General features: G+C 36.2%; 1 protein-coding gene across 1 annotated transcript in view; it reads right to left on the reverse strand.

Moving 5' to 3' along the window:
* Positions 1-2,904: 2,904 nt before the first annotated feature.
* The window catches only part of HNF4G (hepatocyte nuclear factor 4 gamma), a 28,517-nt gene continuing 3,895 nt past the window's right edge, over positions 2,905-27,526 (reverse strand). Inside the window, exons 2-10 of the mRNA XM_075550643.1 lie at positions 25,459-25,630; positions 23,165-23,259; positions 20,287-20,393; positions 18,383-18,538; positions 14,022-14,109; positions 8,779-8,931; positions 8,413-8,649; positions 7,077-7,199; positions 2,905-3,026 (exon numbers count right to left, since the gene is read on the reverse strand). Coding sequence (XP_075406758.1) covers positions 2,905-3,026; positions 7,077-7,199; positions 8,413-8,649; positions 8,779-8,931; positions 14,022-14,109; positions 18,383-18,538; positions 20,287-20,393; positions 23,165-23,259; positions 25,459-25,630 — 1,253 coding nt within the window. The remainder of the gene's footprint in view (positions 3,027-7,076; positions 7,200-8,412; positions 8,650-8,778; positions 8,932-14,021; positions 14,110-18,382; positions 18,539-20,286; positions 20,394-23,164; positions 23,260-25,458; positions 25,631-27,526) is intronic.

The raw sequence follows: 27,526 nt of genomic DNA on the forward strand, positions 1-27,526 counted from the left end.
CATAATACTTGGAGGGTGGAGGGACAGTGGTTTGAAAGGGGGAACTGATTAGAGGGATCTATATGTGACCTCCTTCCTGGGGGATGGACAACCGAAAAGTGGGTGAAGGGAGACAGTGTACAGGGCAAGATATGACAAAATAATAATTTATATATTATTAAGGGTTCAAGAAGGAGGGGGAAGAAGGGAGGGGAAATTGAGCTGATGCCAGGGGCTTAAGTGGAGAGCCAATGTTCTGAGAATCATGAGGGCAATGAATGTACAAATGTACTTCACATAATTGATGTATGCATGGATTATGATAAATGTTGTATGAAGCCCTAATAAAATGATTTAAAAAATCAAAGATACTATCTGTATTTCTAAATTATGAAATCATTTTAAGACACCAAATAAGCATCCCATTTCATTTATTCTTTGTCTCAATCTTTATTTAGAAAGTTCAGTAAAATAACATGGTATCACAGTTCAGAAATACTTTAATCTTACTATAATTTAAATGGAAAAATCTAGTCATTTTTTATTTTCAACAATGAAATTTATAAAAATAATTTTACATTTATAAAATGAATCATTATGTCACAATAAATTATTCACTTTTATTACCTGAAAATGCTTTATTATATAAAAACAATAACTTCTCTTGTCCACATGCTGAAAAATATCCATTTCTCTTTATCCAGCATTTCTGTAAGCTCAGTGTATAAAAATATTATACTACAGATGCCCCTGACATAGTTATTAGAACAAAATTGTTAGTAGTAATTTTTGAAACATAGTTGCTCAGAAAGTACTTGTGGATAAATTAGAGTGCACTAGAAAGGAACTGTATCTTTTAGACTTCCAAAGGTACATTTTCATGTCTTCTAAGAGAACAACACAGGCAAGAAAAGTAGACACCTACAAAACACACTTTTATTATTTAAAAAAATCAAAGGCATTCCTATTCATAAAATAGACACTATAGTGCATTGTCAAACATTAAGAGTTCAAAACAAAGATTTTTTTTTTAAAGCCTGTCAAGGATATTAAATCTTGGAGAAATTTTATTGATTCTCCTATGTAAAGATCACTTTAGGTAATAATTTTCCATTCCAAGGGTTTAGTCTCACTTTAAAAGACAGTACGTTAGTTAACATTAGAAAGAGAGTCCCTCTTGGTTGTTTTTTGTCCGAGGTGGGGAGGGTAAATGAGTTATAAAATCAGAATATTATAAATTTTGATAGTTTTCAAAAATTATATAATTCAATATCTAAATTACAGCCTGGTGATGTTCTTTATTTAATACCCACTGATCATTACTCCACCAGGTACCTCGTGCTTCAGCACGTGTGCAGATAGTAAGAGAGCGGAGGCGCCAAAGCGTACTGCTCACATTGAGCTCCGGCGTTAGACGGTACAGCACAGTTAAGGTCGCCAAATGAACTGAACTCCTTCGTCTAGGATTATGCATTTAGAAATCATTGGGTTTCTGGAATTTTTAAATAAGCTAAGTAACTGTTGATTTAAATATGTTATCCTAGTCATTGTATTGTGTTTTGTTTTGTTTAAAAGTTTGTTTAAACTTTAGGAGACTCCTATGAAAATTGGTTTCTTATTCATAATGAAATAGTTTACATTCATCACTTACATATAGTTGTGCCCACATACCATGATAGTATTCAGTCAGCACTGACTTGCATGTAGTTAAGAGCCAGAGTAAGGAGCACACATTTTATTTTCATTCCGCAGTAACATTTTCTTCTTATTAAAGTCAATGAGGACTCACTTTTCTACCTCTTTAGGCTTAAGGACTAGTTAAGTCTCTGAACTAACGTTGAATTTATTTTAAAAAGAGAAAGATCAGATCACAATCTCTCTGACAGGGTGTTGGGAAGATTAAATAGGACAATATATGTGGTAGATGACCGATATCAATGGTTAATAATAACATTCTCCCAATATTGGTCTTTCAGCATAATTTTTGTTGACAAAGGCCTTCCAACTAAAGCCAAGTCTCCCCGTTTCCTTGGGAACTTGATGTGAGCATGCCCTAAACTCAGGCCAACCAGATGTCTACATCTAGCTTGCTTCAAGAGAGAGAGAAACAAATTTCTCTCTTATTTAAGCTGTTTTAAGGGTATCTTTGTTACTACAGTTTAGCCTGTATTCAAACTCATAAAGTATACTGCAATCTAAACATGTTCTCAAATACAGTTGTACCTCAAGAAATAGTTATCCCTGGCATGACTGCATAGTTTTCTACATTTAAGAGAGGTCTATTCAAGGATCCCTGGTGGCACAGTGGGTTAATACTTGGGCTTCTAACCTCAAGCATAGCAGTTCAAACTCACCAGTAGAAAAGAAAGATGACATTCTGTGCTCCTGTGAATATTTATAGTCTAGGAAGCCCAGTTCTATCCTGATTCGTGTGCAAAAAAATACATCCTGTTCTACAGAAACAGCTTTGTTTTTCTATTCTGTGAGTTTATGATTTGTAAAGACTTGGTTCATTTTATATTAACCTGGAATTTCTCATCTGCTCCTCTCAGTCAAAAAAGGACATTTCATTCTGCATCACATCATGATAAAACAATTATTTACAAAATTAAATTAGCATTAAGACAACAAATAAAAGTAGTACATAAGATTTAACTGGCTTAAAAGCAGTGCAAGGGCAGTGAGAAAAATGAGCCATATAAACACATCCAAACTCAGATACACATTGGTTTCACCAGAAGGTGTTAGGCAATGGCAACAAAATACAACAACGCAATGAGCATATAAACAAAAAAGAGGGCACCCTCCTATCACAGCACCATGGAGAAGCCTTGGCGAAGGGTTTGCCAAAAGTATTATCCTGAGTTATTTCAAGATGAGAAGTTTGTCACATTGCTGCCGTGCTGTTGGGAAGTAAACCTATTTTCACAATTGTTTTTGTTTGGGAAGAGCCTGGTGAGAAATCACTGAAGCTTGGTTCGAAGTTATTTTGTACTGCTCTTGTCCAGAGACTTGTGGGGGGGAAGGAAGTGGGGTCTCAGGAGCTGCTGGAAAAGAATCAGAGAATTGTAAGTGCTGATGCTGTGAGCCCGACCAACGCCATTAAAGCCCTTCACAAGGTCGGGGCATATTGTGTAACTTTCTCAATCCGCATATTTAACGTAGTGATTTATAAAACACATTATCTGCCCATTGGAGATGCACACCTCTTACGTCCCCAAAAACATCAAACTGTAATAGATAACGCTTCACAATCTTATTGTGCACTTAAGAGTGTGTAACGCCTTTCTTCATAGGGCTTATCTGTATTTGACACTCTCACAAACCCAGTAGAAAGAAGTTCAAACCCAGTAGAAAGAAGTTAGTCTAATTAAAACATCGATAGCTTCTCCAACTTTTAGAACACAAGCATCACAATGTTTGAAATCACAAAATGCACTTAAAATAAAGCATATTTCATTTAGAGTGTACTAAACTAACACAGCCATAATAGAAAGCATGGGTGAAGGGTAAGATATTTTTTCACTGTTTTGAAAACTATATTGTAGTGAAACACATCTGAAAATTAATGGTTTTCTCACATCAACCTTATTCTGTAATTCATCTTGTTTTTCCCTTCTCTACCAAAGTCAAGAAGGAGCCTGAATATTCAGGGGAAAAGATATATATTTTGAACTATTTCTTTCTGTTGAAAAGTTGTGCCATTTATAAAATCAGCAAAGACTTCTTCTGTGCTTTAAATAAATTTGGGATATTTTTGTATTCAAACATCAGGCCAAATATCTAACATAACTATAGGTAGAAAATAATTGATGGTTAAATGAAAGCATTACAAAATGTGTAGGTTTATTCATCAATAGTTTTTAAGGGAATTAATAATTTTTGCACAAATAATGCATAGGTTATCAGTTTTGTAGTTTTGCAAACAAAGCAACCCACTCACACGTTTCATGTGTGCACAATGAATTTTTATGCACGAGCGTCATTATCATCGTGGAGAAACATGTGAAAATATTTAGGATAGATCTCAAATAATGATGGGAAAACCAAGAAATAAAACATGGATGAATAACAGCATATCTACTAATTTTTGTATGTATTTTATGCCTTGTATAAAATACAAACTATTCCAAATTAAATAAGCAAAGCAAAGATTTCCTTTGCAAATAGTTCTTAAATACATTATCTCAAAGGGGAAGTTGAGATGATTCTTAAATTATACTCAGCAAATACATTTTCAAAACACATAACACTACTCTTTTAAAAAGTAAAAATTCAACCACCACCAGAATTGTTAAGCTATCTTGCAAGTTGAGACCCATCACTTAATGTGTTGTGAATGTATTTTGTTATCCCAGTTTATGAATAACTGAGTTCTAAGAAACACCATTCCATGGATTAGCTAGTGGAGGACTGGACTGGACTCTCTGTTCTGGAGTATCTCTGAAACGGAGAGAGCAGCAATTCCTTTACTTTTCTTTGGTCCCACAGTTATATGCTTTAAATACATTGGAATCCACGTATTTATATGACATACTGTTTCCACCATTTCTATTTACCTAACAACTTCATATCTGCCTCTCAGAGAACCCCAAAGGACTTTATGTTTAAGACACAATTTACACAAAGATCCATTGTGTTTCAGACTGTGAGAGATGGTAGTGCATTACATAGCTTCCCTTGCACCCCAACCACTAAGAGGTTTACTCACTATTTTTGTTTTCCGATGAACTTTGGAGTGAGACAGCATTAAAATTAGCTGTGATTATTTTTGTTGTTATTATTTCAACTAATAATAACATAGCAGAATCGTCCCATGAGATGTTCTAAGCTGTAATTTTATGAGACCCAATTGTCAAGTGTTAATGCTGCAGAGCAGCTAGGTGAGTCTGAACTGTCAATCTTTTGATTAGCAACCAAAATCTTTTTTTTTACTTGATTTTTTTAAACTACTTTTATTGAGGGCTCTTACATCTCTTAGCAATCAAGATCTTAAGCACTGAGTCATGAGAACCCTTTTTAGAATTAGCTTTTAAGAGCTATTATCAATTTCATAAACAATATAGGAATGCATAATAATCAGTCCGTCGAATAATTAAAGTTTGGTTAGCACGGTGTCTTACCTATACATAAGTCTATCAAAGTCCAGAATATTAAGTGCCTGACTACTTACAACAGGTTTATGATTGGAATCACCCAAAGGTGCTTTGGAAGAAATGCAAGACATTCTACTTGGAAAGATCATAGTTACTCTCAAATGTCACAGTGACTGAAAAGTCTGTAGAACTTAGTCCTACTCTTAAGCATATGGCTCCTAAGTAACTTGCTTGAAAAGGGAAATATCATAAAGTACTAAACTGATGGCTGACTTGACACTATATTTCACTACATATATAACAGATGCGCATTCTCATGAGTGACCGATTAAGTCACTTCGTTCAAAATCGGTGCTTGTTTTTTCAAGACAAGCAATGGCAGCAAATGCATTGCTGTGGTGCCTCTTTATCTCCCAGCATTAAATCCACCTGATGCCTTACCAACATAAACACTTGCAGAAGAAAAAAACTGGCACAGAAAGATGAGGGTCAATCAAAGAAACAAACAATAATAACACTGCAAATAAAATGTTAACCCAAAGTAAATGGAGATTTATAAGAAATCATTGGCCATGAAAAAGTAAACTTAGACACTGCTGTCATTTTGGTCCCTAAATATGCAGGACAGGAAACTGTGCGAAGGGAAGGGAACATGCAGACACAAACAAGGCTGAGATGTCTCAGAGGAAATAAGACCAGCAAGAAGCTTCACATTAAATTAATTCTCATGGATATGTTTGAAACAGGATCCAGGGCACGGGCCCAAAATATGCCAGGTGGGCTTAATTCAGCCAATGGGGTCAACCACTACCTTTGACCACACTTCCCAACTGGAGGTCCTAAAGTTAGAACCTAGAGACCATACTAGACCATTTAAGAACCAAAGTCCTGGACATTCTGGACCATCATCAAATACCTTGAGGGGATAAGGAATTAGGTTTTGGGAGTTAGGACCATAGTTGTGACAGAAATCTAGGTCGATTGGCCTAACATCACATGCAAAGACATTGTTCACACTACCCTGGTGAGTAATGAGTAGGGTTGTAGAAACTTGTCAGCAGCCTTCTGTGACGGAATTTGGAATTACGGATCTCTCCTCTCTGAAGCAAAGAAATGGGAGAAAATCACAGATGGCCGGGAGCAGGTAGACCACCCAACCCCAGTCTAGATGGTGTTGGACTAACACTGCTGACCATTCTGACCCAGGATTACAACGAAAGACCCAGCTGGAATGGGAGAAAAACATGGAGTGAAACTAAACCTCATAAAAAAACTCCAACGATATTGAGCCCTAACACTAAGAAGGAATATTCTCCTCAGAACAGTCAGTTGTACAAGACAGCGTGTGTTCCGGATCAAAGCTGCAAGGCAGGAGGGGCAGGCGCGGGCATGGGGACTGAGAGACAAAGGCAGGAAGGGGCAGGCACGGGCACAGGGAGTGAGAGACAAAGGCAGGAAGGGGCAGGCATGGACATGGGGACTGAGAGACAAAGGAAGAAGCGAGAAGAGTGTGGCTCTCTTGGGAGGGTGACAGTCAATGCTAAGAAACAAAATATGTAAAATTGTTGAATGAAAAATGACTTCGCCCTGTTAATTTTCACCCCCAAGAAAGACAATAAAAGGTAAAAGAACAAAACAGCTTAGGAAACCCTCTGGGACAGTTCCACCGTGTCAGCTCCACCATTGTGAGGATTCAGAATCAAGTAGACAGATGGCCCTTCACAACAACAATGCACAAGGCGAATCTCAAGGTGAGCGAGCTTGTAATGTTTTGACCAACACGGTCAAAAATCCCAGCAATCTTTTTCACAGTCGCTATTAGGATTTGTTTGCGGGATTTCACGTTGAATGGTAATTGTTAGGGTCACACGATGCCATCGAAAGCGAGGACAGCCTGTAAGATTCTTTATTGATAACGTAATAGATTCTCTCATCTTCTACGTTTTCTCACATAAATAAGTTTAAGAAATACTACTGATGGAAGGTGACTCAGACACTTACAGATTTGATCTGGATGAACAAGTGTTGACATGGAACTTATGAGTACCGTCTGTCCAGTTAATGGATCTTGAGACAAATGTGGGTGCACGGGGTGATGGAGATGGCTAGCGTCAGTGGAAGCGCCTACAAACAACACGGAGAGGCTTGTGTTAGCAATGCTCAATCAGGAAGACACATTTATCTTGGATTAAATCCTTTGATTGACAGTCTGAAAATTGCCATTTTTGCAAAGTGCTTTTTGGGAATTCAAAAATAAAGTAATGGAACCACTACCATTTTAAGGACAATGTCAGCCCTCACTATACACTGGCTAGATTAATGTTGCATCATATTATGTTGTATATTAATAATGGACCTTGTGTGCGGCTTCCTGGAATCATTAGGTTTGTTGCCTGCGTTAAGGCAATTCCAAGAATCACTTACCTCAAGTTTATAGTGTTTGAGATCACTCTAATAGCATAGACAACCTTTATTTCAGAAAGATACCATTAGGAACATATTAGGCACCAAAAAACTAAAAACAAATAAAGTGATTTTAAAAGAAAATTCTATTTATATTAGAACTCAACATAAATGGTTTAACCACTTATTCATGACATTTACAGCAATGAAATGAAATCGCATTTCCCCCTCACTCTTTTGTATCAATTAATTGCTCATGATTAAGACACTAACTGCATATAGTTAGTTATAGGTTATATTATAAAGCTTAAAAGGAGCCCTGGTGACACTGTTGGTTAGGCAGTGGCCTGCTGCCTGCAAGGCTGGCAGTTCAAACCCACAACTGCCTTTTACAAGTAGAAGTAGGCTCTTTGTTCTAGTAAGAATTTACAGTCTCAGCAACTCAATATAAGATTATTATAAGCTGGAATCAACTTGATGGCCATGGACTTGATTTCTGGAGGGGGTGGGGGAGAGTAAAGCTCTAAAGGGTCTAGGCGTCAACATATGTGTGAAGTGCATAATATAATCTTCAATGGTTCCTAAATTAGCTAATAAATCCCTATTTTCATATTTTCAAGGGTCTGGAAATTGAAGTCAGAGGACGTGTGTTGTACAACGATAGGGAAGACTAATAAGAAGACCAACTGGGGTTGGGGTCGGGGTCGGTGTAAGCCAAACATTTTTGACTGCATCTGATATGTCTTACAGACTTTTGGAATGTTAAAAAAAAATGCAGGGAGGTAAAAAAAAAAGTCCGAACACCCAGCAACTTTTAAAGTAAACAAATATGGACAAAGCAGGTCAGATGCTTAAAATAAGTATAGGCCAAGTAGGTCAAATGTTCTCCAAAGTCCTCAGATTAAATAAAATGGAAATTCTTGAAGATACTCACCACCCAGTAACATTTCCTGGAGGAGATTGTCAATTTTCACCATCCCCAAAAGTTTCACAAACTGTATTTGCTCGATCATTTGCCAGGTGATGCTCTGCAGCGTCGGCAGCAGCAGCAGCAGCTCCCCAAACCTGCCGCGGGAGTCGTACTGCCGGTCATTGATGTAGTCTTCCAGGCTAATCTGAACTTGGAATCGCATGTTCTTGATTTTTACCGGGTCACTTAGCCCTTTTGCGTCTAATAAAAGAACACGAGGAATCCACAGATTTAATCTAAGTATAGTATGAGAGCAACATATTTCAACATTAAATAAAAATAGTTCAATTTTCATTATGTCTATTTGTCTAAGGAGCTTTAAAAACAAACCTGGGTCAAAAAATACAATTGCCTTCAAGCAAGCATATTCATTGTCATCAATCTGAATTTCTTGAAATGGCCGGACTAGCTCATCTAGAATCCGATTGGCCACACGGCTTATCTCCACTTCACAGCTGTTACGGTGAATAACATAGTTGTTTCCTAGAATAAATAAATAAATAAAGTCACTCCTCCCACACAATATAGTGTCAGGAGTTGTTTCAATTGTTACAACCCAATTTTAAACATAGTCTTCCCTGGAAGGTATAGCGATAGTGATTCCTCTCAGGATAAATGGTTGCATTAGCAAAACTTCTTAAGAACACTTAAAGGATCAATAACATTGATAATCTGATCACATGCATTTTAACAGCTTCTTTCGCTAGTGATAAGACTAAAGTACAGACTAATAACAAGCTAATAATTGACAAGGGAAAATATAATATAATGATTAGCTTTCCATTATGTCAGTCATCTATTAGTGTCTCATTAATGAACATAATACAAAATCAAAAGAATTTTTCTTGCTCCCAATAGATTAAAAATATTTCATCTGTACTCTACGTGAATGCAGGTATAAACAATATTTAGGGACAATTTTAACAAATCTAACTAAAGCAGCAGCTTTTTTTTAAATGAGCACATTTATTCACATTAAATGCCTCATTTAAATAGTAAATTCCATTTTCCGGAGTTGCTTTAAATAAAGGTAGGATGACCATTTTAACCTGGTGAATACAAGGAAATTCAGAGCCAGACTACTAAAGCCTTAAAGATATTGCTAACTTAATCTACTTACACTGTGGTGACAATTACACTTCTAAAGTACCAGTTAAATTGGCATTTCATAAAAAATTTTAAAAGCACAGTCTTCTGACTTTTCTTCTTTTTTTAAAATGCAGCCATAGATCTTCAGGACAACAGCATTCACAAAAGCAATCATAACATAAAATGTGTGCATTCTTATGAATATTTTATCTTAAATATTCACAAAAACAACTAAGAATTGCAAACTGAATTTACTGAATTTTGTTTTTCTTTTGTTATAGTATATTTAGATCTATAATGAGAACCATGCTGTAGATGTTTATTAAGACTTTAGATTTACAAAGAAGTTTAAAATTGAATTTAAGAGCCTGGTCTTCAAAGTAACGTTACACGGTTTGCAATCTTGGTTGTCTTTTACGTGCTTTGGGACTTTAGAAAACCCAGTGTCTATATTAGAAATATAAGTGGAAAGTGGTTGTGCCTACCCCTAATATTACTGTGCCGATCCCATGAGATAACAGGTAAGCATGTCAAATACATTACATGATGCATTCTACATAGTAAGTATTAAAATTTTTAATATTGTTGTATTACTTTTATTTGTTTTATTTGGAGACAAAACATCTTGAAAAAATTAGAATAAATAATCTAGTACTTATTTTGAGGGAGCCAAGGAAGGGCTAAGGTTCCCGTAAGCATTAGAGTCGTCTTCAACTCTCTAAACAAGAGATTGATTTTATGAGTAAAAAAATTGTGCAGTGTGTGCACTGGAGGAATTGGAGTAAGTATTTAATGAAGACAGAAACTTTTCCTGGGCATTTCCCCACCATTGTACCTACCACTCAATCCTTGTTCCTAAGCCACTCCTAATACTATCAGGAATTTTTCTCCACTGGCACATGTGTTGTTGTTGTTAACTTTCATGGCATGGCATGGGAAATGAGATCACACTAGTCCAGTTGCTGTGAACCAGTTCTGACTCATGGCCACAGCATATAGGCCCAGGTGGACTTGTGTAGCATAGGATCCTAGGCTGCTTTTCTTTTTTAAAGGAAAGTAGGCCTTTCTTCCCAAGAGCTTATGGGGAGCCTGGAAGTTAAAAGGTTTTGATTGATAACACCTATGTAATGCAAATGAGTAACATGCTGAAAGTTCACCCACAGGTGCATCAGAAGAAAGTTCTGATGCTCCACCTCTCGACTCAGTTAGGCATTAATGACCCTACTAAGCACAGTCCCACTCCAAAACTCATGAGGTCACTGTCAGTTGACTCAATGCTAACTGAATTGGAATTGAATCACACTAGCTAAGTGTATTCCTATATAGAGAAAGCAGAGCTCTGCTGGTGCTTCTTATACGTGTTGGACTGCAACCTCAGTGTTGGAGGAGAGAACGAGGCTCTTTGCTCCCGCAAAGATGGCAGCAGCTGAAACCTCCACAGGGTTTCTGGGAGCGGGAATCAACTCCATGGCAATGTGCTTTTAAAATATATCCTTAATTGTATCTAAAATGGCCTGTTTCAAAAACTCACTGCCACTGAGTCGATTATGTCATTTAGGGCACAGTAGATATTCAGTATTATTATCCACAGGAGCTATCTAAAGCAAAACCATACTGTGAGGTACCATGTAGCTCCCACAAGAATGATTAAGATGAAAAACAAACAAATAAAAACAAAAAAGAACATATTGGGGAAGGTAGGGAAATTAGAACCCTTGTTCACTGTTAGGTACTGCCATTGTGAAAAACAGTATGGTAGTGTTTCAAAAAAACAAAACCCCCAAAACCCCTAAAATTCGAACTATTAGATGACCCAGCAATCCCACTTTTTGTAGGCAAATATTTAAAACACTTGAAAGCAGAGACTGAAAAAGATTTCTACACCAGTGTTCATTAAAGCACATTTCATAATAGGAAAAAGATGAAAACACCTTAAACACCCATCCAAAGAATTGTGATATTCAGTACACACATTCAATGGAACAATGCTCAGCCAATAGAAGAAATGAAGACTTGCTACAGGCTACAATTTAGATGGAGCTAGAAGATATTATGCTGATCAAAATAAACAATCACACAAAGACAAACACTGTATGCTTCCATTTAGATAAACAGGCAAGACTAGGCGAGCGCACAAGAGGGCTTCAAATGGAAGGAAAAGAATGTTTTAATACTAATTGTGGTAATAATTGTGCTTGCTGTGATTGGATGATAGAATGATACGATATCTGTATTAACTCCAAATAAAATGATTTTGAAAAAAGAGAAAAATCCAAAGGTTAATAAATGTATGTAATTTAATCATTAAATTTAAATTTTTCATGGAAAAAATGGATTTAAAAGATCATGGAATATTTCTGGAATGTTTTGGAGGCCACTTGGATAAAGTCCAAAGTGGATTCATGACTATCAGAGATAAGAGGGAAGCGGGAGGGTGAGGTTAATGGTAGTGGGAAAATCCCCTTGATTAAGGGGAGGGTATACAACTGACCACTGTAATTGCTGTCAATATACTGTACATTTGTGGAAAGTTGAATTCATAAAAGCTGTGTGATAAATATAATTATAATACTAACAAAGTAGCCCCTGGGGTGCTTATATACAACTGTGTACTTCATGAGATTGATTCTCTGGTGGTTTAAAGAGCTGTTTTTAGCGCTCCTGCTCTACCTCCTATGCAGTTACGTAGTGCCTCAGGGATTACAATTTTGAAACTGGTCAGGTCACAGAAGTCTCTCTCTATTGGGGCAACAGAAAAACAAGGAAAGTTAGGAATCGAGGAGGATATGAAGCAACAAAGCCCTCTTGGAAGAAGCACACCAGCCTGTGTGATCATGAGGTATCGACAGAATCAGGTATCAGGCAGCAAAGAACAAAAAAATCATGTCATTGTGAATGGGGGGAGTGCAGAGTGGAGATCCATAGCCCATCTGTAGGCAATTGGACATCCCCTTACAGAAGGATCATGGGGAGGAGATAAGCCAGTCAAGGTGCAATATAGCACCGATGAAACATACACATTTTCTCTTGTTCTTTAATGCTCCCCTCCCCCACTATCAGGACCCCAATTCTACCTTACAAATTGGTCCCCCTTTCTGGGGGATGAACAACAGAAAAGTGGGTGAAAGTAGAAGACATCAATCAGTTGTAAGACATGACAAAATAATAATACTTTATAAATTATCAAGGGTTCATGAGGGAGGGGGGAGAAAATGAGGAGCTGATACCAAGGGCTCAAGTAGAAAGAACATGTTTTGAAAATGATGATGGCAACAATGCGCAAATGTGCTTGACACAATGAATGGATGGATGGATGGATGGATTGTGATAAGAGTGGTACGAGCCTCCAATAAAATAATTTTTTTTAAAAAAAGAAAGAAATGGGTTGCCTTGGTGAACATTTTACTCCTTTCAATGAGACCAGATGAACCATATTATGTCCAACTACCATTACTGAAATTCTCATCAAAGCGTCCATAAAAGAATCATGATCAAAAGAGGATAAATGCAGAACACATATTCACATTGTCATCGATTCTAGAATTCCTGTAGTACTGAAGGTGAATGAGCCTTTGAAACTATTCTCCTAATAAACATTTTAAACCGCCAATAAAATAGTCCCTAAATCAATCTTAAAACAGAACAGTTACTTAACCTAATTAGCCAAAACTAGCCTGCCTTGTTTTGGAAAGAATGTACATATGAACAAATGTGTTTGATGCAATTGATATATGGATTGTTATGAGCTATCAGAGCCCCCAATAAAATGATGTATTAAAAAAAAACTAGTCTGCTTTAAGCATTGTGCTTTTTAAAGAACTATCTATGTGAGATTCAACTGACAACAGCTACTCCAGAGGTTAGGCAGGAGCCATAATGGAATGTGAATTTAAATCAATGAGGGCAGAGCGTCATGTTACAAATAACTCGAAATGCAAAGGCTATCATGAGTGCACAACCGAGAAGTAGGATCATGTCACTAAATATTAAAATAGAAATTGCTAATTTGGTGTTCATTTTACTGTATATAGATATATATGTAGTCTCAACAACAATAAATAATGTTTATGGAAAAATACATATTTTTCATAAATATATTTTAAAATTATGAAGCTAAGAGGGAATAAATCAAAGCCAAACAGAACTCCATTAATCATAACATGATCATGCAAATCACCAATTCTTTATTCTGATCTAATTTGAACATGTTTCAAAATTGTTTATTGAGAAACATACTTTCTTCCTTTCTTTTTTAGGTCTACATACATGCTAATCAGCTCAATGCATTCTTTCCAAACTTTCCCAAACTTCTCTGGAATTAGTGCAAGAAAAAGTAAAGTTTCAATGAGGGTATAATCAATTAAATTAGATCTTTGGTCATTTAAAAATATTTGTAAATACCTGCTCTGTACAGAAAAGGGTTTGTATAGTATTGTAAGAAAAAAAAGAGTATAACTTCTTCCCCCCAAATAAACAAAACTTACCCAAAAGCAAAATATCTTTATACACCATGGATCGCTTTGTGGCTCCAAGAAGTAAGTGTTCTCCGGCATGAGCTCTCAACAGGGCCACCTTTAAAGAATGCCCAAGTTCAACAATTAAAAATACAGCAGTTCAACCTGCTATGATATTAATTTGATTAATTTAGAGTCTTGTCATCTTTGGTCATTTTGTTCTTTAACTAAATGATAATTGTAGGGGAAGTCACCCCTCACAACTAATCACCGCTTTAGTAAATGCAATTGTAAAGTTGAGAAATATAAAGATTTTAGTAAAATCATAGAGAATAGGGAGAGATGGGAGAGAGTAAAATAAAGAAGACAGACTCGTTTCATGGTAGCATGCTCACCTCCTAGCTGGCCAGGATCTCAACAGCCAGGTTCACAAACAGTGCGGGCAGAGAGGGGGCATTTTTGCTAACCGAGGCTTATATATCTTTGGGGGTGTGCATGCCTGCTCATTACAGGTAAAGACATACGTCACAGGAAGGGCTTGTGCAACAAGCAATATGAGCAATGGGGATTATACAATGGACATAAGCGTAACAGGAAGGGAATGACCTAGGGGTATACTCATGATAAAGGAGGGCCTAGGGGTATACATGTGACAGGCAGGGCAGACCCTAGATTCATGATGGGGGCCTAACCTTGGTCACCCTTGAGTGGGCTTGACCTCCCTGGGCTCTCCTTCAGGTAAACAATCTACTACTATCCTTATCAAAAGGGAGCGGCCCTTATTTAGGGTGGGACAGACTATATAGTCTGATTGCTCTAGATGGCTGATAGCCCTTAGGGAGAATAACCCCTGACCTAATTCTGTTGACCTCCGAGTTTATAGTCATTTACCATGTGTAGCAAGCAACTAAGTTTGGCCTATATTTGGGGGACACAACTTGGAAGAAATATGTCTGTCCAAAGATAATACTCAAAGACACTTATGATGAGTAAGCCTCTAATTTTTTACTTTACCATGTCAAGGAAGTTTTGCCTTTCTCATTTTAAAACTACCAAAAAGTGAACAGAATATAGACAGAATGGATAGAATAAACTCCTTAATAGGATAGAACTCTCTGAGAATGAATAGAATAGAGGGAAATTTCAGAAAACACAGAATAACTATGTTTGGAAGTGACGCAGAATCAAACAAACGGGCATTCAAACTCCAGTTTGATTACTTACAAGCTCTTTAACCTTGGGTAAATTAACTACTATGTTTGGGATGCGTGGATTTTTATTGAGAAAACAGAAATAGTGATAAAAATCTTCAAGTGGAGTCAGGAGGACTAAATGAAAAAAAAAAGTAAAGTCTGATTTCTAGCACATAATACACTGCATAAACAGGAGCAAAGATAGCACTTAGTGGAAAGAAAATAAGCTTGCTTTCTCATCCAGATCCGGGTTCTGCTGCTTTCGAGATCGGATGTCTCGTTACACTAAATCATTCAATTTAGCCTTATAGAACCACTTACCTACTGAATATCACTACTGGACAGAATAGTAAGCATTTCAATTTTAACATATTCCAAAGTATTGTTTCATCAACATTTCATCATCTCATGATTAAATGGCACCCCCATCTGAAGTGTTGATTCTCATGAAAACCAAGAGTCTATGGTGATTCCTCTGTTTGCTTCATCTCTCTTCTAATTCCATAGCAAATTCTCATGGCTATTTCTCCAAAATGATGTCAAAGTGATTCAATTCAATCTATCTCCATTATCACCCTGACAACCCGAACCCTTAGGACCCTTCTCTGGGATTACTGAACGCACTCTTAATAGCTAATTGGCCTCCAATCTTTCTTTCTGATTTCCCCACCCTCCATCCTTTGACAGAGCTTCCAGCACGGACATGAAAATAGTGCTCAGTTAACATTACTGTATTGAAAATACCTCAGCGGTTTCTTATTGCTTTTAAAATAGAATACAAACTTAATAATAGCCTCCGAGAGGCCTGAGAAGGTCTCCTGTGTTGGCTCCTCCCTACATCTCTGATCTCATCTTGCCACACCCTCTTACTCATTTTCCCCAAAGCCTATTTTGCCTACCTCAGAAACATTGAGTATCCAATTCCTGTAATACACATGCTTTCTTTTCAGATGCTAGGGTGTGTCGTGGATTGAATTATGTCCCTCTAAATATGTGTCAACATGATTCTCAATGGTTTGGCAGTTATATAATGATGTAATTTGGCACCTATGTAGTGATCGTCCAAGAGGCAATCTGCTGTGCTAAACCAGCAGTTGTAAAAGAATTTTGAGTGGAATACAATGCCTTTAAGCCCATCATAGTCCCATAAGGGGGGTTTTCTGGGGCACCATCTGGAATACCTTTTTCAAGATATGAAAAAGAGGGAGAAATGAGAGATGGTAGCTGAGAGAGGCCTACTACCAATGAGAAAGAAGAGCCAGGAGTAGCGTATGTACTCTCCTGATGGTGCCTAGGACCTTTCTAGAACCAGGAGACACGGTAAGCCTTTCTCTAAAGCCAACACCTTGAGTTCTGACTTCTAGCCTCCTAAATTGTGGGAAAGTACATCTCTCTGTGTTGAAGTCCTTCACTTGTGGTGTTTCTGATACAGTAGCCTTAGATTTCCAAGATTAGGTGCCTGTCATTCAGCTCTCAGTAGAAATCTTCTCTGATCCTCAATTTCTCATCTGTCTTACTACTTCAACCCCAATTGCTCTCTGACCACTCATCTTATTGTATTTTTATAGCATTTCTTAGGCGGGGCTACCTAGAAATAACCTACTCACGATTTTTAAATGTCTTTTTTTTACTGGTCATTGCTTCCAAAATGCCAATTTATGAGAATAATGAGACAATCTATTTGTAGTACTGAGTACTCACTGTATTTAAATTACAAAAGTAGGCACTTCATAAATATTTATTTGATTAGTTTAACCGAGTAAATGTAACTGATCTAGGGCTGAATATTTGTAACCTGTAAAATTTAGGTAATAAAAGCTATGCTATAAAACTCCTAAGAGTACTACATAAAATAATGCACTTGATAATGCAATCAATAGCTGCTTTCCAAATGCCTTATACATTACAGGCATTTACTAATCCATTGCTATTAATATTAATTGATTAGTAAAAAAGAGTTAGGTACATAAAAACCAATTTTGATCAATTACTGGGTTTCACTTCCTCAATATTTCAATTCTTGTTTTCATCTGTAGAAGTCAGCAACTTCTAAAGAATACTGATAATAAAAATTATACAACTGATAAATAATACAACCCTACTTATATTACTTGGGGTGAGACTAGTCAGTTTTAGCAATTTAGCATTATTCACTCTGGCATAACCTCCTAAGCTAAGCTATCTTTATGATATGTCAATAACAGTGACTCATACCAGGAAGGCAATTAAAAACATGATTTTAGATTTCATAGCATTCTTCCCCTCCATGTGAAATGCACCCTTAGAAATATAAGTGCTAACTTTCTACAGTTTCCATGATTATGTAAATAATTAGCCCTATTGCTTTCATTAAAAAATTGAGCATTTTTCTATGTCTATTTTTTTTATATATGATAAGGATAAATTTACTAAAATATGCCTGGGCAGAGTAAATATTATGGTTAATATAATGTGGAATAATAGAAATATTTTGATCTACAAAAATAAAAGTACATACTTCTTATTAAATAGAATTACATGAAACTTAAAAATGTATAGACTAAGTAGGAAATTAAGATCCCTAAACTATAATTAAAATGATCCCCAAACATCATTTTACATTAAATTGAATATAAAGAAAAAAAATGAAAACATATGCATTAAAATCAAGAAAAAAATCTGAATTATATTTCTCATTTGAGTATTACAGACTGCGTTGGAAAACATTTAATATTTATACAGTAAATGCTAGAATAAAATTGGAAACATAAAGGGAAAATTATTATATATTTCATAAGACGCCCCCCCAAAACACCAATACATCCTGTGTGGTTCCCATCTAAGAGTAACCTAGTATTTCTAAAAATTATATGTCACTTTCAATAAACACTGAACCACAACAGTGTGACATGACTCTTTCTCCTATACATTTACATTTCAATGCATTGGCTCACAAAGCTCGTTTATTTTACCGTCACATAAGTATTATAAACTCTTAAGGGGCAGAATAATCTAAGTCTTATTCAACTTGTTTCCAATCAACAAGTATGTTAGACTCTTAAAAAAAGTCAGCAAATTGTCTCTTGATAGATCCAAAAGGGGAATTTTGATAAAGTAACCTTTATCAAAATACTAAATTTGCTAAGAGTAGTAATTCAACGAACACAGTCTCTAAGAAGCAATTTAGTGAAAATCACTTATAATTTCATTCATATGTACCTGATCATCCAGTGGTAACTCACAGAAGGCAGGAATATATTTGGCCCATTCCACCAGGACAAGGAGTTGCTGCTTCATTGATTCACAGACATCCCCAATACTTGCAATTTTCTTAACATTTATGTCAGTGCTTGCCCCAGGACTTGTGGCAGATATCTAACATTAAGAAGGACAGTACTTTGATCAATCTTTTTTGGATAATACATTGCCGACATTGCCCTGGTTTTATTATTGCAATAAGTAAATGTCATTGAAATAGGTACTATCATTGCCATACTTTCTTGCAATGTCCACGTAGTAACCCTTTTTCTTTGGTAGAGGGTCTGTCAGTTTATAAGTTAAATTGAAAATACTAAAGACACAGGCATTATTTTGGGAGCAGTATAATTTTAAAAGTTCAATCTGTAAATTAAGTTAGCACAACTTTTGGGGGAATTCCATTAATTCGAAATGGCTTTAAAAGAAGTATCTTGTAGTCAAGTGAAATAGTCTCTGTTTTTGTTTGCTTAATTAAAAAAAGATATCCCTATGAAATAATTCCATTTTTAAATGTTCTGAAGTTTATGAAATAAATGCTCCCAGTGGATAAACTCTACTGACTCAGTGAGACAAGACTTCGACAGGAAGACAGGGCTGCTTATATGGTTGCACTGAAGGAAAGCTTGTGAAAATCAGCCACAGCTCAATAGTCTGATGAGCGTATTGTACAGCAGCCTAGGTGTACAATTGCTCAGAGCTTCGAGCCATACAAAAGTGATGCTACAATGATTTTTGCTGAGAAAAGCATTGTTCATATAGTTCTTACAAACTTAATTATTGAACTTACATGTGTGTGTGTTTATGCATGTATGAGCAAGAAATATTCCCACACAGCCCCCCATAAGTCATCCTAAAAACTCTATAGGACAGTTATGCAGTTATGATGATAAGGAGAATATTCATTTCATCATATTACCCATGGATTTTCAAAATGGAAAGTGTGTTGGTTAATAGGAGTTCATGAACTACTTAGCTATTTCATAATTAGCTTTATAATAGAAAAATACCATTAGTATTTCTTGTTGAGAAAATGCTAACATAAACTATCTCTTTGTTTTCCTGATGCCACAATAATTTATTTTTATGTACATGATCAATAATCTATTTTGTGTGTTTTCTTGTTGTTGTTTATCACTGATGTTCTCTTTCTATAAATTCAAAGTCATGGGAACAGCCTTTTTCTCATATTTTCTGAATGATACCTCTTCCCTTAAACAGGTTTATAGACCAGGATGCCAAGATGATTTCTTGAATCCAAAACATTTTTAAGGAAGGAGACGCTGAGGGATACTCTCAACCAACCCCTACAAAGTTACGGTAACTGATTGTACTGTTTCAGAAACATAACAAATACTTCCCCCCAAGCATTGTGGTATGCATTCAGTATTTTAAATCAAACTTATGGACAAACTTTCTAAAAACAATTTTAGATGCATGTCAGTCATGTAGCTGTTTTAAAAATAGGGTCTTTTCCAGGGAAAATAAAAACTAAAGTAAGCAGTCTCACTCATACCTTCGAACTCAACTCTTGACTTAATATAAATATAATTCATATTAGTCATGAATAAATTTGCTTCAGCTAAGATGCTTGTAATAGTATGCATTATGTCTAAATAAATATCTGGCTTTTTAAAATAGGCTTAAAGGAGCCCTGGTGGAGTAATGGGTTGGTACAGTAAGGTCAGCAGTTTATACCCACCTGCCGCTCCATGGGAGAAAGGCGAGGCTCTGTAATCCCGCAAAGAACTACAGCCTCCGAAACTCACAGGGGCAGTTCTACTCTGTCTAAGATGGTCCCTATGAGTCATAAATTACTAAATAGACTTGATATGAAACAAAGTTGGATGCTCGTGGGCACCAGGTACCTGACGAGACAGAACTTCAGCTTGGGCCAGCGTGTTAATGGAGGGACTATTGCTGTTGTCAAACGTGTTTCTTCTGGTGCTTATTCTGTCCCGTTCATTTTGCACAGCTAAGAGAGAAAATCATAGTCTTTATTGACCAAGTCTCTTCAATAAATGTCAAGACATACAGTTGTAAGTAAACATAAATTCTGAAGACTGTGAGAAGGGGCCCTTTTAAAGTCTTGCGCTGGGGAGAGTATGTGAGCTAAGATATATTTTCATTCTGTACCAATTTGAAAAGGAGGAAGAGCCAGGCTTGTTACTGGAGTTCATAAAGTATTACTGTTTAGAACTCCATTATGTCATTCGTATTGGAATTGTTGGATCAGCCAGTTCAACCACACTGTATCATTCCTAGGATGTTTTCTTTACTTTTCTCAAAGTTAATAAAATCATTAAGATAACTACAAGAAGAGTATTGCCTATGAATCTGACCCGGTCAAAGATAAGTGTATATTCACTATAAGAAAATATGAGTCATAGAAATATAAAACCTTCATTTTCTTTTTCCTATGATACACTAGCAAAAATGGCAAGTAACGTGATATGGAATGAATTAAAATGGAAATGTTCTACCACTGTACTTTCGAAACAGACAATTTATAATCAAGATTTCACAGCTTCACAGATGAAGAGGAATTTTGCTGCAGGAACAAATACCCCTAAAGTCTTATACATATTTGATTTAGATATTTCAGAAGATGAGAGACTGGCCTTGCAGTTGATTTAAGACTTTGGGGATAATGTGATGGGGTAAGGGTGTTTTACATGTGATGAGAACATGCACTGTGTGTGTGTGTTGGTGGGGGCAGTCAAAGGTGGAATGTTATGAATTGGACGGTAACTCCCCAAATGGGTGTAGTCCCTAATCTCTGTTTCTGTGGTCGTAACCCCATGCATGAATCACTTGTCCTTGCGATATTGATGAGCTCGAGCTAGTATAGCGGTCTCTTGAGTCCATCTCTTTTGCGGCATCAGAGAGCTCACAAAGGGGAAGGAGGGACAAGAGAGATGCCTCACACAGGGAGATAGCCAGGGAACTTGACATTGTAGGTTGAAAGGGCAAGGACTTTCCTCTCCAGCTGACAGCAAGGAAAGACTTCCCCTGGAGCCAGTGCTTTGAATCCAGACTTCTGGTTTCCTAAACTGCGAGCGATGCATTTCTGTTTATTAGAGGTACCCACTTTCTTTAAGGGTCTTGTTAAGATTATTTTCATATTGGGATTTTATGCTCATCTTGAAACATGTGAATAAAGAAAATGGCGCAGCAGGTGGAGATATCCCTCAGGTGATAATCTCATATGAACCCCAATCGCTATGAACTCTCAATTCAGTTGCAAAGGAAAATAATGACCTTTAGGCTGTAAATTGGAATGAGTTATTATTTTATTGTAAAACTATATTCACTGGTAGCTTATACTTATTTTTGACAGAAATCGTTACTCATTTTTAGCTTAAACCACTTGACGAAGTTTTATGCCAACATAAGAAAGGAAGATGTTAGCTGTGTTTGTTTGTCATGAACATATCTCTAAAACAGGTAAATGATATTGGGGACATTTGTAATCTTCCCACTACCACAATTTTTGATATAACATCATGTGTGTGTATATATATTCTCTATTAATTAGTTTTGATCTTTGATTATAGTAAATAAGACAAACATCAACTTTAATCACTCAGTTATTTCAATCTGCTTAGGGAAAATTAATACATAACTTATTCTATAACAGTAAAGGTATAATTTTTATTATTTTAGGAAAAAATTTTGTTTTACAAAATTTAAAGTCCACATAAGACGTACAGATTGTGATTTGCTGGAACTTTTACAGAAGTGAATCTGGTGCTCAGGTTAAAAAAAATGGATGACAATGATGGGAAACGTATGTGATTAATCCTGAAAATTGCTGAGCTTTTATGACAGTAAAAATAAATTGATTTGAAGTGAGAAAATTAATAATTCTGTAACATTCATGTTTTTCTTTTCTCTGATGCTGTTATGTGTTTTAAAAATAAACAAAATGAATGGGGTTTCTTGTCAGTTTAAAATATTAATCACAGAGAGAAAAAGGTTATGTTCAAAATGGACCTCCATGATAAACTGCACATTTGCAGTACAACTGGTTGATTGAATTTGATTTTTAAGTTGATAAAAAGTAAAATACATAAACATCTTCTAGCTGCTACTCCCTCCAAATATTCATAATGTTTTCAACATATTGGTTTGTAAATTAACTGTACTTATAATGTAGAATATTTCAGTCAGATCATTTAATATGTTCAGCATGAAAGGAAGGTAATTTGTCTCTTTTGGTCACACTTGGTACACTACTTGGTACACTACTTGGAAACTAGTAATACTAAATAAATATGTACTGAATGAATGAATATTTGTATGTGTTGATGTACGAGTGAATGAAAATTAGATGCTTGTTTAATTTTTATGAATTAAATAAAATAGCCAATTGTTATTGGAAATAAAAAATGCAATTTAAAAATACATTTATAATTTAAAACTCACTGATAGATTTTTACAATTTACTTTTGAACACAGCTTTATTGGTATGTTATTTAGGCAATTATTAGTAGTAGTTTTGCCAAGGAAAAGACAGCAGTAGAGATAATGCTGTCTGGAATCAGGCCCCAGATTTAGGCCGGCTCCACCCTCATGAGCTGCAGGACCTTGGGCTCACTTCTTAAACTTGAGGAGTCATAGATTTTTCATCAAAGTAACAATTGGGAATATTACAGGACCCACATGAAAAGGTGACTGTAATAAAAGAAAACTATGTGTGCTATAATTTTTCATCAACAAGGTTAATTATCAGCTTATTATTACCTTCTTTTTTCATTCCCGCTCTAAAGCATTTTCTTAATCGACAATATCTGCATTGATTCCTTTTGTCTTTGTCCACAATGCATTGCCGACTGAACCTGGAATATCAAACAAAGATGTATTAATTTGCATAAAGATATTTATTAAAAGGCATATACATATATGTTAAATAAGTATGGTCAAATGTGCCTGACTAAAATATGTATAAGAATAATTACTTATGATATTTCCATATTATCTCATCAGCAGCATATATAGATGGAAATATAAATCCTATCTCTCCTTCAGTTTTCATAATAACTTCATTCTGAATGACCATCTTGGGTGTTGTCAAGGTCCCATAATCATGCTACTATGAATCAGGAAAGTCAAATGCCATAAAACTTTGGCATAAATAAAACCTGTTTATTGCTGAATTATTTTGGCTTTATGGAGACAATATCAGAACATCATAGGCCTGCATTTTTATTTTCATGGTTTCCACTTTGTAAAAATTCTCCTATGAATTTTAAATGTAGCCACATCCAAATAAAGTTTACTCCAAACCATGACCTTTCCATGCATAGTTCGTTGCCACCAGGGCTCTGAAAGTGCTGGTGTATCCCTATCTGAAGTTGATTATTAATAATGAAAATAAAGAAATATACTACTTATGGCAGAAGATATTTATTCTAAATATGTGGGCAGTTATTTGAAATTGATGAAAAATAAATCCTACTATGACTCGATTAAGCTAGAATAGCACTCTTCTATTGTATGGGGGGGTGGGGGGAACATATCATTCATTTGTGAACATATGATCCAAGAGACCAAAATACCAGTAGACACAACCTAAGAGCAGATGAAATTAAGTTTAAGTTAATAAAATAATTGAATCAATATACATATATTAATACCCACTGTGTATATGATCCTGATGTAGGCATTAAAGAAATAAATTTACCTAACTCCTCTCTTCAAGGAAACTACTAATGGAGTAAATATACGAGCTTACTAATAGCCGTGAGAAAAATCTAAATGTGAGAAGTATTAAAAAGAGGGATTTAAAGTGCTCTGAGGGGGTGTGTTCAATGTCAGTATGATATGGCTAGTGGAGATGGCATTTTATAGATCTCAGGAATTAATGAATTTGTGGACAGCAATATATGAGTTTTAAAAACATCTCTGCCCTTTAAGATTACACCAAGTATATTAAGTTAAAACCCCTAAGTGAAAAATCAGAGTTTGCTTAATATCAAAATATGTCAAGAAGTATGTAAAGACGGGAGAGCACAGGGATATAAACCAGGCACGTTGTTGGAGTATATTCTTAAATTCCGAAAGTTGCTATGGGAACACTTCTTTCCACCTCTACCCTTATAGGGAGGAAGACATTCCTGAAAAACCTTTGTGCTGACACTATTTGATGCTTACAACTTGCTGTTGATTTAGATGCTTTGAATCACTGTATGTTATTTACCCATGTATATGAATATATATGCACGCACATCCACATTCTTAAACCAATAAATGCGTGTGTGTGTGTGTGTATATGTAGATGACCAAGCACATGACTCAAAAGTGTTTGCTTTTTATGTTGTATATAGTTAATTTTTCCAGAGCATGCAGTATTTAATGTAATCGGAGAGAAATTACTTTATGCAAGGGAAATTGTTCTACTTTTACCCCTAGACGGTTGGCATTTACAAAAGAAAAGTCTGTCTATATGCTTGTTTTCTGTTTTTCTTTCTTTAACCAAGATTTTCCAGTGAGTGATTTACTTTTTTTTCTTTAACCTACTTCAAGCTCTCATGGAAAAATTAATAAAGAACACTAGTTAGATATTTGAGAAGTTGTATATTAACTCTTTTACACTCCTAGTAATCGAGTGATACCATATTGCAAAAGAGTTTACTTCTTCCCAAATATCTAGGTTGTTTTTGTCAAACAGAATAATAATTATCAATATGCTTCCCATAAATTAGCAAACACAGGATTTTTAAGTACAAATAATCCTTTATTTAATAGCCCCCAGTTAACCTGGATATCCACATTCAAGAATTTTCATATTAAATAAATCAAAGTGCGTTATCTACGCCTTCGTTGTGCTAGTCATGTTGACGAGATATTATTTTAATAGCATATTACAAAGGTGTGACATATACAGTATTACAGTCTTACCCACAGTCTCACATTTAATGTAGGTTTTAGATTTAATCCAGAGAATTAAAAAATTCGATGTCAGAAAAAATCTATGTCTCATGTCTTTATTTCTTTCAAGAAACTATGAAACCTTGCTCAAGGAGCATTTCTAGTACCTGCAGGAGTAAACATGACTCTTGCGTATGCTGCGCCTGAAGAAGCCCTTACACCCATCGCAGCTCGATGCTCCGTAGTGCTTTCCTGTCGCTCTGTCCCCACATATAGCGCACAGACAGTTAATACCATTGTCTGTGGTATTCATACTTGTTGTTTCTGGGGTAGAATTATCTATGAAAGAAAAAGAATGGAATTAATTACTACTGTTTCTGGATGACATTGCCTCCTAAATATTTATAGGCTTGAAGCTCGTTCTTAGCCTTTTGGACCCACATCCTTACTCTCCTTTTACCTGCTAGTCCTCTGTACAGGTTTTCCCTTTTACCTGCTAGTCTCCAGTACAGGTTTTCCCTTTTACCTGCTAGTCTCCAGTACAGGTTTTCCCTTTTACCTGCTAGTCTCCTGTACAGGTTTTCCCTTTTCCCTGCTAGTCTCCAGTACAGGTTTTCCCTTTTCCCTGGTAGGCTTCCATACAAGCTTCTTCTCAGTTTTAGGGACTACAGGGCTTAGCCAGCCTTTTGTACCCTTTCCCTCTGGAAGCTCATCTAATCCTATGACTTAAATAACACCTATGATTAAAAAATCTCCAAATGTTATTGCTGGTCCTGATGTTGCCCATGAGTGTCCATCTGAAATAACAAACACTCTGTCTAACACCATCATTTTGATGTCTAATAGGAATCACAAAATAATATAGCAAAAACAGAAACTTTTGATTTTCCCCTAAGGCATGTTCTCCCCTCAGGGTCCTCCATGGTTATCAAGATGCTCAGCACCCAAACCAGGCAGTCTTCCTTGAAATCTCACCTTCATCCTTCATCTCCACCTACCCCATTAGTGGAGGCAACACACACACACAAGCATACATGCACACGTGAGGGGGAACCCAAAAAGGACTGGAATTTGGTCTTTCAAAGCTATGTATTTAAAGTTTATTTCAAAACAATCTTATCATCTTCAAAATACTTTCCGTTATACTTAATACATTCGTCAAATCTGATATTCCATTCTTGGAAACATTTTTCAACCTCGGTTTGGATGGCTGATAACACCACCCTCTTTTTTTCCTTAGCCTCTTCTATGTGTCAAATCACTGTCCTTTCATGTCTCTCTCCATTCCCAGAAACAAAGAGAAGTCCTAAAGAGCAAGGTCAGGTGCGTCGGGTGCATGGGACAAGAGAGGCATGCTGTGTTTTGCCAAAAAGTGGTGCACTTTTTGAGATGACTGCATGAGCAGGTACATTGTCGTGGTGTCAAAACCAGGCCTTGATCTGCCACAAATCAGGCTTTTTTTTTGGTTGCACACTGTTATGCAATCTTTCAGAACATCTAAATAGAAAGTGTGATTAACAATCTGACCTGAGAGATCAAACTCCCAATGCACTACAAGTTGACATTTTTGTCCCTCTGGGAAGATGACGCATGTCCAGAATGAGGTTTGTCATCAATCGGTATTTCACCTTTTTTGAAATGAGAACACCACTCATACACTAGAGTTTTTCCCATTGAGATGTCCTTGTAAGCTCTGTTCAACATCTCAACAGTTTCGGAACCATTTTTCCCGAGCACGAAACAAAATTTCATAGCAGCACACTCTTCTCTTAAATGGACCACCACAGCAAATGAGGTTTGAGCAAAACTTCTTTCACAAAAAAATTCACCGTGACCAGAAAGAACGTTCCCAATGCAACGCCACTGTGCACACTAACTCAGAGTGAGTTATTTGATGCTTGCCTAGCAGGAAAAATGCACACTACAAAAAAACATAGTGCTTCACACTATGGATGGATGGATGGATTGTGATAAGAGTTTCATGAGGAGCCCTTAATAAAATGATGAACCAAAAAAAGGTTCCACCCAATGGAGCTTTTATCTAGTTTTTTTTTGGGGGGGGACCCCTTATCATTCACTTGATCATTCCAAAGGTTATAGACTATACCCTTCCCCGGGGATGATTGCAAGTGTCCTTTCTGATTTCCCTGATTGTACTCCTACTATCCCATTGTTTATTAATTCCACAACCCCTTCCCCTCCCCTGAGTGAGCTTAATGTATGAAATTTTATATC

This window comes from Tenrec ecaudatus, chromosome 5, assembly GCF_050624435.1.
Source record: "Tenrec ecaudatus isolate mTenEca1 chromosome 5, mTenEca1.hap1, whole genome shotgun sequence".
In the NCBI taxonomy this organism is placed as follows: domain Eukaryota; kingdom Metazoa; phylum Chordata; class Mammalia; order Afrosoricida; family Tenrecidae; genus Tenrec; species Tenrec ecaudatus.